The sequence below is a fragment of the Mustela nigripes genome, chromosome 10, assembly GCF_022355385.1.
Source record: "Mustela nigripes isolate SB6536 chromosome 10, MUSNIG.SB6536, whole genome shotgun sequence".
Lineage (NCBI taxonomy): Eukaryota > Metazoa > Chordata > Mammalia > Carnivora > Mustelidae > Mustela > Mustela nigripes.
The window spans coordinates 63581888-63592420 of NC_081566.1; the positions used below are offsets into that span (position 1 = coordinate 63581888).

General features: G+C 40.4%; 1 protein-coding gene across 2 annotated transcripts in view; it reads right to left on the bottom strand.

The window, feature by feature from the left end:
• Positions 1 to 3671: 3671 nt before the first annotated feature.
• Positions 3672 to 10533, bottom strand: part of LOC132025809 (gamma-interferon-inducible protein 16-like) — a 20860-nt gene continuing 13998 nt past the window's right edge. For both annotated transcript variants that reach the window (XM_059413556.1, XM_059413557.1), the window contains 4 exons: positions 10303 to 10470; positions 6717 to 7136; positions 4986 to 5171; positions 3672 to 3996 (listed from right to left, as the gene is read on the bottom strand). In XM_059413556.1, the coding sequence (XP_059269539.1) occupies positions 3928 to 3996; positions 4986 to 5171; positions 6717 to 7136; positions 10303 to 10470 (843 nt within the window). In that variant the 3' untranslated portion in view covers positions 3672 to 3927. The remainder of the gene's footprint in view (positions 3997 to 4985; positions 5172 to 6716; positions 7137 to 10302; positions 10471 to 10533) is intronic.

Genomic DNA, 10533 nt, shown 5'->3' on the forward strand with positions numbered 1-10533 from the left:
CTCGGGCTCATGACAATGAGATCATGTCCTGAGCCAAAGTCAAGCATAGGCCGCTTAGCCAACTGAGCCACACAGGTGCCCCACATATACATTTTTAGTTCCACTTTGTGAAATTCTGGAACAGGCAAAATTATGAATTAATAAGTCATGGAGATGGAAAGTGCAGTATAGGGAACATGGTTGATGATATTGTAACCACGGATGGTGACAGAGGCGGGCTGCACTTCTGGTGGGTACTGAATGATGGACAGAATCGCTGAGTCAGTGTATTGTACGCCTAAAACTAATATAACACCATACATCGATAAGACTTTAATAATAAACTTAAATTTAACTTAAAAAACAGAAATTGTATCAGTGGTTGTCAGGAGCCTGGAATGGGGAAAGGGTTAGTAATAAGGCTGCATGAAGGAAATTTTGGCTACAGTGGAACTGTTCTAGATCTTGCTCAAGATCTAGAACTGTTCAAAATCTAGATCTAGATCTTGACTGAGGCATGCATGTGTAAAAACTCAAAGAACTTTGGGTGTCTGGTGGCTCAGTTGGTTAAAACATCTGACTCTTGATTTGGGCTCAGGTCATGATGTCAGGGTCATGAGACTGAACCCCATGTCAGGCTCCTCAGTCAGTATGGAGTCTGCTTCAGATTCTTTCTCTTCCCCCCATCACTTTACCCCTTCCCCTGCTCATGCATACTCTATAAATAAATTAAATCTTAAAAAAAAAAAAAAAGCCTCAAAGAACTTTGCAGTAATAACAGTAAATTCTACTGTATGTGTATTAAACCTTAATTTAAAAAATGGAAAATATGTATACCATATAGGAAGAAAAATTGTAGTTGTTTTTAATACTCTTTTTAAAATTTAATTAAATTTAATTAATTTATTTATCAGAGAGAGAGAGAGGGAGAACACAAGTAGGCAGAGTGGCAGTCAAAGGCAGAGAGAGAAGCACACTCCCTGCTGAGCAAGGAGCCTAATGCGGGACTTGATCCCTGGACCCTGGGATCATGACCTGAGCTGAAGGCAGCTGCTTAGCCAACTGAGCCACGCAGGTGTCCCTGTTTTTAATACTCTTGATTGTGCTTTTTGATCTCTGTAGATCCATTGCTTCTGTAATTAATCAGATAAAACTATTTTTTAAAAGATTCACAAAAACTGGATCAAGGATTTTATTATGACTTTCATTATTATTATTTAAATGATCTCTATGCCCAGTGTGGGGTTTGAACTCATAGCTCCAAGATCAAGAAGTCACATGACTGAGGTAGCTAGGTTACCCTGGATCAAGGATTTTAAAACAATTAGTGTTTCTTATCCATTTGATTAATAATATTTAGTTTATAAATGTGATAATGATATAATTACTAGGAATAGTGTTCTTAGAAGTATTTAATTGGGACATCAATTTGGCAATATTATTAACACATATATTCATATTCCTTGATCCACTTATAGGTATTTAACCTAGAAAATCTTGACTTATGGCATTACATAAATATTGCTTTAAATAAAAAAATTCAAAATAATTGAAGTAAACAATGAATTAAATTAGTCATGATAAATTTATTATTGAATATGATTAGATTTATGACTATGTTCTGACACATAAAAATTTATAACACATACCATTAGATAAGAAATGTAAGTTACAAACAGCAGTGTAATAGCTTTCTTTACTAAGTATTATAGGCTAGTTAATTATTAAGTGCTTTATATAGATGCCTTGTTTAATGGCCACCACAGATATAACTGTTATATTTCCACCATCATTAGCTCTGTTTTTATAAATGAAAAAAATGAGGCATTCAGTTTGGATGTATATCTTCTAATCAGAGCCATACGGCGACACTTTGAGATCCCTGGAGATATTTCTCTGCCTCTTGCATACCTTAAGACCACTTAAGACCACTTGGCACAACTATAGCAATGAGGGGTTTGTGATGAGAGATGTGTCTCTGAATTGTGAATTTCTCTTGGATCCCACACTTCAGATCTAGGGGAAGTTCTAGCTTCTCACCTACTTCATGCTGGGGTAGAGGAGAAACTCCAAAAGGTACAAAGTGCAAAAAGAGACAAGGTCTATGGTGTTAGAGGATGAAGCTATTTATGTCAATACAAAATCAAAGACCCAAATTCTTTTGTGTCCCTCAAGTTGACCTCCTTTGGAGACACAGTATGCTTGGAAATACCAAGCTCATTGAGGGAATCAAGACTACAGTAAGGGAAGTCAAGTCATGGACTGGGCAGGTCCCTGGAAGAACTCATTCTTAATCACCATTGTCTACATACCATAGAATAGTCAATCACAGAAAGTTTGTATAAAGTAATAAGAATACGAGTAATAAGAGCAAGAACATAAAGACTATGAGTAGATAGCTCAGAATACACATCATTTCTGTGGGACACCACGTATATCCTGAGGGTCCATAAATCAAGTCTGATTTGGAGGAAGTTTTAGCAGTCAGTGACATCTTCTTAGCATGGAATCTCTTCCCTAACTAGCTGAGTGATGTTATGATCTTGACGACTTTTCTCAATTTCTCTAAACTTCCCTTTTTTCATTGCAGATGAAAAAACTGGACTCAGTATTTGTATGTTCCCTCACTGTCCGGTTTCCCACAATGACCAAAATTACCTTGAATGTATATGTACTTAAATACTATGTATATTCTATATTTAATATATATTATAGATCTATCCTAATAATATATATTATTAATATATTCATGCATATTATTACTTATATATGTTATTGGAATGGTATCAGGCAAGGAAGAAACATAAGTCTCTATTTTACTCTTGGCATCTAAGCCTCCGGAATAAAAGATACACCTCAGAAAGAAAGCAGTACAAGTGAGAACAACTCATTCTTTTTCCACGCACCCTGGCCCTGAACCACGAAAGCAGATCTGTAATGCTGCTTTTCCTTAGATTAGTTGCACATGAACAGCCTTGGACCTTCCCAGAGGGAGACATCCCATTCTGTCCTTCACAGCTTCCTCCTCATCCACCTTCCATCCCCCTCACACACCTACCCCAAAGCAGGACCACAGCCTGATTCTCAACCGAGGACTGGGATTGACCATTTGAGTATCATTAGGAAAGTGATTTCACCTTCTGTTCCTTGCTTTTCTCAGAGTAGGAGAGTAAAGAGGAGAAAACTATCAACCATCTCCAGCAAGGCTGGAGACTGACACACGGTAATTGCAAAAGATCAGGTAGTAAATATGGGATCAATAAATATACTGTAAATGTCAGCTTGGGGATACCTATGTTCTGCCATTGGGCTCTATAGTAAATTAAGGATTCTTCAGTGCTTGCTTGATGTAGATCTTTGCCTGTGGCAACTTCCTGATGGAGTCCACCTTTGAGGAGCATGAGAACCAGGAAATATGTTCTGAGCTAAAGCAATCCTTCCCTAAGACACAGCTCTTGGCAAACAAAGCACAGAGGGTTTCTGGGCTGATGTGGGCTCTCAGCTGGCCTTCTCTGAGCAGGGCACAACCCGTCCAACATGCCTATTCTTGACCCCAGCCTCAACTTGTTAAGATCACACCCAGAGTATAAATGCAAATACTGCTTGGGATTTGGGGGGCTCAGCCTGATCTGCAAGCCACAGATGATTTGCTTTGAAGCAACACACCGAAGAGTTAGACTCCTGTTATAGAATTCCTTTACAATAAAAAAAGTTTATTATTTTTTCCAAGTTATAAAAATTATACATGCAAAATATGGTCACAGACACCAGAAAGTATAAAAGTAAAAAAAATAAAATAAAAAGTACCCATTACCACTCTATTCCCCAGAATTAATGCTGGTATATCTTGAACTTCTCTCAGATATATGTATGTATTTTTTTTTTTCTATACTTAGATTTTACCTCCATAGCATCATTGTTAATGGCATCCAGGTTTTTAGAAGGATATTACAGTGAGATTTCCGTATGTGAATCAGGACCGAGTAGTTGTTTCTTGTTTTTCCTGGGCTTGATGACCTTAAAGAGGAAAGAGATGGTGATAAAACAGTTGAGATGCAACTGATTCTATCTTTCTCCCTGCACTGACTCTTTCTCCCAGCCACTGGCTACATTCCTTCTCTCCTTTTCCTGTAAGGCTCTTGCTCTCACTTCTCTCCTTCAGTGAATTCTGTCCTTTGAGTCACCCCACCCACCTTGGTTGAGACCATGAAATGAGGTAGTCACTCACAGGCAGCATGAGTGCATGTGGGCGGGGCCGAAGAGAGGAGGGAGCAGGTGTACTCAAGGCCAAGAGCTGAGGGGAAGGTTCTCACTGGGAAAATGAGTAGGAGGAAAGTGAGGCTATGAGGGAAAGGCTGGGGGTTTGAGGGCCTCAGAGCTGGAGAGACCTAAGAGTGTGGACCTGCTGTGTGTCTGGGGGCATCAACTTTTGTATTGACCTGTTTCATTCCAGTATTATCCTTTGGTGATCTTCCCACAATCCCTCATGCATGTGTGTGATGAAGAGCGTGGACTTAGTAGTACCAATGCCCTCTGTCTGTGTACACCGGTCTGTATATCTCACTAAAGGCTGGTCACTTTGTGTTTTGAGATATTCAGGGGCACTCTTGATCATTTAGGTCTGGTATGAGCTCTGTTTAACATCCTCTGGGATAGAGGATATTCTCCCCATATCATAGATGATGAACATAAGGTTCCTGGTATTTAAGTTCACTAGCCAGTTAGGAAATCACAGAGCCAGGATTTGAAACAAATCTGCCTTAATGAAGCCCAAATTTACTAAATAATCTCCCTGCTTTGATACATTCAACCACCTCTATAATACTTAGCTAATTTTCTATACTTTGAAGGCCTCTCTGGGGCTTCTCTCTTCAAAGTGATTAAAAATCTCTCTCTCTCTCTTTCTCTCTCTCTCTCTCTTAAAGAAAGAATGATGGAAAGGACATCAATCTGGTTTTCGTAAAGTCTTCTATATTGGAAAAATGATGTTCTCCAGAAGTTCCCACCTTGATGAAACTGTGAATTACAGATCTCAGCTGTCTTGGATCCATGCTGAGTTCAAAGCAGATGAGTCTGAGTTTATCGCCTTCCTCACAGTTGACGTTGGTCAGTCGTCCATACACCAAGACCTCTATCTTCCCCGTATTATCTTGTATTTCATACAAAATGATGTTCTCACTCAACACGTTTTTCTACAAAAGAAAAGCAATGCCCTTCTCCTGAGAACTGGATCAGATTTCCACATCTATGAGAAACTCAGGGTGTGGGTGTACACTTTTGTCTCTGACAGGGGTCCAGAAGGAGGGGTAAAAAATAGCTTAAATTATTTTGTCCAGAGAATTCTCCTTATGAGTCTGAGGATTTCCACTAGTCATCATTAAGTAGATTATATCATTTCTGTAATTCTTCTCCATTCTCTATTTATTCACTCCTCCAATTCTGCCCGAATCTTGAATCTAGATCATCTAGTCCCATTGTTCTAGGTTTCTTCTCACTCACTACTCACTAATTCTGCATATGCACCTGTGTGCACAGCCACTTACACAGAAGGCACAGGAAAGAACAGGGGTAGAAGGAAAGAGCCACCCTAGAAGACACCTTTAATGGAATATGGAATAAAACTTCCCATAGAAAAGTAAGGTTGGGGACGCCTGGGTGGCTCAGTGGGTTAAGCCGCTGCCTTCGGTTCAGGTCATGATCTCAGGGTCCTGGGATCGAGGCCCGCATCGGGCTCTCTGCTCAGCGGGGAGCCTGCTTCCTCCCCTCTCTCTGCCTGCCTCTCTGCCTGCTTGTGATCTCTTTCTGTCAAATAAATAAATAAAATCTTAAAAAAAAAAAAAAAAAGTAAGGTTGGCCCCACTTAGTATTTCCATGATGTGTTGGGACAGAAATACCTTCACTAATTCTAAGAATAAACCCAAATTATGCATTTTATTGATCATATTAATAAACTGAGTAGTTAAAAAAATTTGGGGGAGAGGGACCATCAGAGAGGGAGAGAGAATCTTAAACATACTCCACACCCAGCATGGAGCCCAATGTGGGGCCCAATCTCATAATCCTGAGATCATGACCTGAGCTGAAATCAAGTTAGATGCTTAACTACCCAGGTACCCCATAAATTGAGTATTAAACAACATGACTTCTCTAGTGTTTTCAATATCCATAATTCCTATTAGATAATGCCAGAATCAGTTGCCCAACAATTTTGCTGAGCGATTGTGAAGAGAAGAGCACTTTAAGATTCAGATGATCAGAATCTGAGCTAACTATTGGAAACAGCTGCATTTTAGGGCAGAGTCATCTCTTTAGTTTTTACTCTGGTTGTCACAACTAGCATCCAAGTTTGAGAGGATAACTATTCACAGTTAACTTAACCTGCTACTGAAATGGGATGAAACAGAACTTAAACAAAATCATAAGAATATGTATACTAATAGAAAGTCTGCACTCTACTGGACCAGGATACTTGTGACCAGATCATTATATCTGATAAATGCCAAGGATTTTGGGAAATATCTTTCTGTAGAGTTTGCATGGCATTACCTTGGGAAGCAGATCATGAGGAGTTTTTCTAGCCCATATCCTGAAGCGGGAAGCTTCTACCCAACTACACTGGTCAGTGACCTCTTGAGTTCGTGTATTTCAGAAGTTAACCAGACTCTACTTGGCAAATCCAGATCTTCAAACTCTGGGGTTGCAGAAGATATAGTACAAATCAATGGTGTTGGGCTTACCTTATGCACCTGATATATCCCACTCACAAATGTTCCTGGCTTTTGTGAGTAAAGAGTATTAATTTTAGGAGTTGCTTTTGCATTTTGGATTAGTCTGCTTGAGATTTCCATCTTTTGGTCAGAATTGACATCAGACACACGAGAGGTACCATACAGCTCCAGGAACCCATTGCGACCATGGTAATCTGATATGGCGATGATATTCTTTGGGATGAACTTATTCTTCAGGCTGACATGAAAAACCTTTACTTGGAAGAATTGGCTCTCAGTAGCCACGGTGGCATGGAACATCTTTTTCTCTGCTTTCATGGGATCATATGAAAATGGTTCTGTTGCTTTCAACACCATCACTTCCTTGGGGCCCTTCTGGAAACCCTCTTCTATGGAAGCTTCTGTGGGTACAACCTTCAATCTTGGTTTCTACTTGGAAGTACACACCAAAAAAAGGCACCGTTAGGAAAGGGAAAACAGTCACTTTCTAGCGAGAGCCACCTACGCTCAATTTTGAGACTCCAGAAATACCTGATTGGATGGGTTTGGGAGAAAAATGAGCTAGGCAGAAATGGCCGATCTGCTATGATGTAGCCCATGAAAGGCATGGAGAAGAGTTAAACATAGTTTTTTTTTTTTTTTTTCATCCTTTTATGAGTTTGAGAGGAATAATATTTTTCTCTAAAAGTGATTAACCCAAGATGAAATGTATTTCTCCTAGGAGAGTTCTGTCATGTGTAGAGGAAGTAGGCAATAGCCATGTTGTCATGAAGGGGTTCCCAGTAGAGATGACGATGAATATATCATCTTAATTTACTAATCAACTCAGTTTAGTGAGCACAGTATATATATTTATAGCACAGCTATAAATAGGGAAGAAAATAAATCATCTTAGCAGCACTGGCAGTGGGAAGGGCTCTAGTCAGAAACCACTGATTTCATCTGGAATCAGTTCCAGTAGATGTCGCAATAAAAGACAGAAACCACTAATCCGTTTCCAAGAAGTGCTGGGCTAAGAAGAGGTTAAACAAGTACTGGAGAATCTCATGAACTTTCCTAATTTGGAAATGTCCTGGCTCCAGGCTCTTGAAGAGTAGCAGAATTCGCCATCTGAAAATATGCTTCCTTGGCATAGAATTATATTGAACTGATTATTTAGAAAAATGGCAGATTTAGAAAAAGCTCTCCAAAGAGAATAGAAATTGCCCTTCTGTAAGGAACATGCATTCATAAGAGTGTCTCTCTCTCTCTCCACCAGGAAGAGGACACCTCTAAACCACAAGAAAATTTTATGAGGAAAAACAACCTACCGAAATCTGCATAACAAACACTCTCGTTTATCCCCTATCCTGGTAATCTCCCTATGTGGTCTCCACACCTTCCTTTCTCTTGTCTTTAGATGAAGATGGTATTTCAGTGGGTAGTTTCGGCCACCTCAGGGAGTTACTACTTTTCCCCTGGTTTCTCCCAGGTATATATGAAGCATATTTATTATAACAAACTTCTGCTTGCTTTTCTCTTATTAATCTGTCTCCTATTAAAGGGGTCTCAGCCAAGCGCACAGAAGGGTGACCGTACCACACTGTTCTGTTGGAATCATGGTAGGACCCTGAGGTGCATGTCAGTGGAGAAGCCAAGTGTCAGGGGAATTTCTCTGACATCCTGTCTCCCGAGTGGCCTGAATCACGTCAGAGTTTAAGGAGAGCACTTGGAATGAGAGGGTATTATCGATCTGTAAACGGAAGTTTGAAGGCAAGGACCAAGGTAGAAGTGCCAGGATTGCCTACAAAGCCGCGAGCTGGCTGTACCACAGACCAGCAATGCTTCTTGTGCTCTGACCTGGAAAACGATTATGGATCTACCCTGGCGCAGGCATATCTAATGGAAACGTGTTCTTTTGCTCATTGCAGGTCTGAGGAATTCTGGAAATAACCTAAAGTCAGATAATACAGTTATTTTTCTAATTTATGGAATAACCATGAAATTTTTCTTATACGTTAAAATAAGAATTTAAATCTACATTCGTTCAGTTAAATAGCACTTTAAAGCATATTAAGTGACAAAAAAAACTCCTCAAATTGGATTATAGAAAAATATATGTCATGTGACAAAATGATATTCTTTGTGCATACATAACAAAGGATAAAATCAGAAAGACTATTTTTAAAATGTGACGTTTGATGTAAGAGAGATCAGATAATAAAATTTTACTTATTTTTGTCTGTGCATCTTGGTTTCCTAAATTTCCTAAGATAATATTATTTATGTAATAAAAATAGGAGAGGAAGAATGGGTGATAGTGCTCTGACTCTGTATTTCTACACTCTTTTCCACAATAAGTGGTCTCTGTTATGTATTGAGGAAAACACAAAAATAAAATCAAACAAATGACCAATTATATCCCATGTGGATAAGGATGCTGTGGAGGGAATTGAGTTATGGGTGCTGGCAACAGCAGGAATAAGAAGACAGACTTGAGGGACAACTGGGTGTCTTAGGCAGTTAAGGATCAACCTTTGGCTTAGTTCAAGATCCCAGGGTCCTGGGATTGAGCCCCTACAGGGTCCCGGTTCAGTGGGGAGACCGAGTCTCCCTTTACCCCTGTTGTTCCTACTTCTTACACACTCTTTCTCAAAAAAATAAATAAAATCTTAAAAAAAAGAAAAAAGACAGAAGTTGAGAAAATGTGTCCATAGGAAGCTGCCTTTAGCTGTTATGTGTGTACTGGGGGCAGGGGACAGCCTGGGTCAGGGGACAGCTTGGGAGAGGTAATAAACCACACTAGAGGTCAGTGACTGATATGCTGCTGTGCCATTCCTTTAGGTTGCCTGTGTATTCGACACAGAATGGGCATTGTACCCCTGAGTGCTGGCGGCCACTGGGGCTATGTCAGGGCAACACACAGGCAGGCCAGGGAAGAATTGATGCTCACACATCTCCACCTGCCTTTCCCTATCATCCTCAGTTATTGTCCAAGATGAAAGGAGAGGACAGGCTCATTATAATATTCTTGAAAGCTGGGCGGGAAAAATAAAGGGATTCATGAAAAGGAGCCGTGGGAAGATGTGACATATTGTTGTCAGGGCATCGGGGAAGGCTTGCCAGAGGAAAGCAGTCAGGCTGGTGTCTAAAGAGTGGGTGTCTCTGGGCCAGGAAAAGATAGGAAGAATGAATTCCAAATGTCAGAAATAGCATGTGGTCACACAGCTGACATGGGAGGGAGCACTGAAGGCTGGACATGAGTCCAGAAGAGGGCTCAGGAGGCTAAGAGGAAATGGCTGAATGGAGAACTTAGGGGATAAACATCCTCTTATACTCATCTCCAATTGCCTGCCCACTTCCCACCCCTACTCCTGGACCAAGCTGGTAGACCTCTTGAGATCAGGAATTATGTCAAAATGCATACTTTGTAAGTAACAATGGACTTCTAATACAACAAAATCCCAGTGTCGGCATTTGGCAAGCCGTTGGTATTTGTTGTTGGTATTTGGAGAATTTATACATAGTACGGAAGTTTGAGAAGCTCTCTCAAGGTCATGGTGAGTCTTGTAGCATGTGTGGAGGGGTACAAGTGGTGGGAAGAGGGTGGCGGTACCTTGGTTGTGGAACTGCTGCCTGGGGTCGGTGCAGGCATCTGCAGAGTCTGAGGGTAGCTACAAGTGGACTGTGTGCTCATTGCAGAAGGTCCTGGAAGCGGACTCTGTCCCTGGGTTGGCGGGGTCCTCATAGATTCATTATTTTGTGTAGTTTCCATTTTCTTTTTCTGAAAGTAGATTTCCCCCCCTGGTTAATGGTTTTCAGTATCAGATAACCCAGAACACATCTC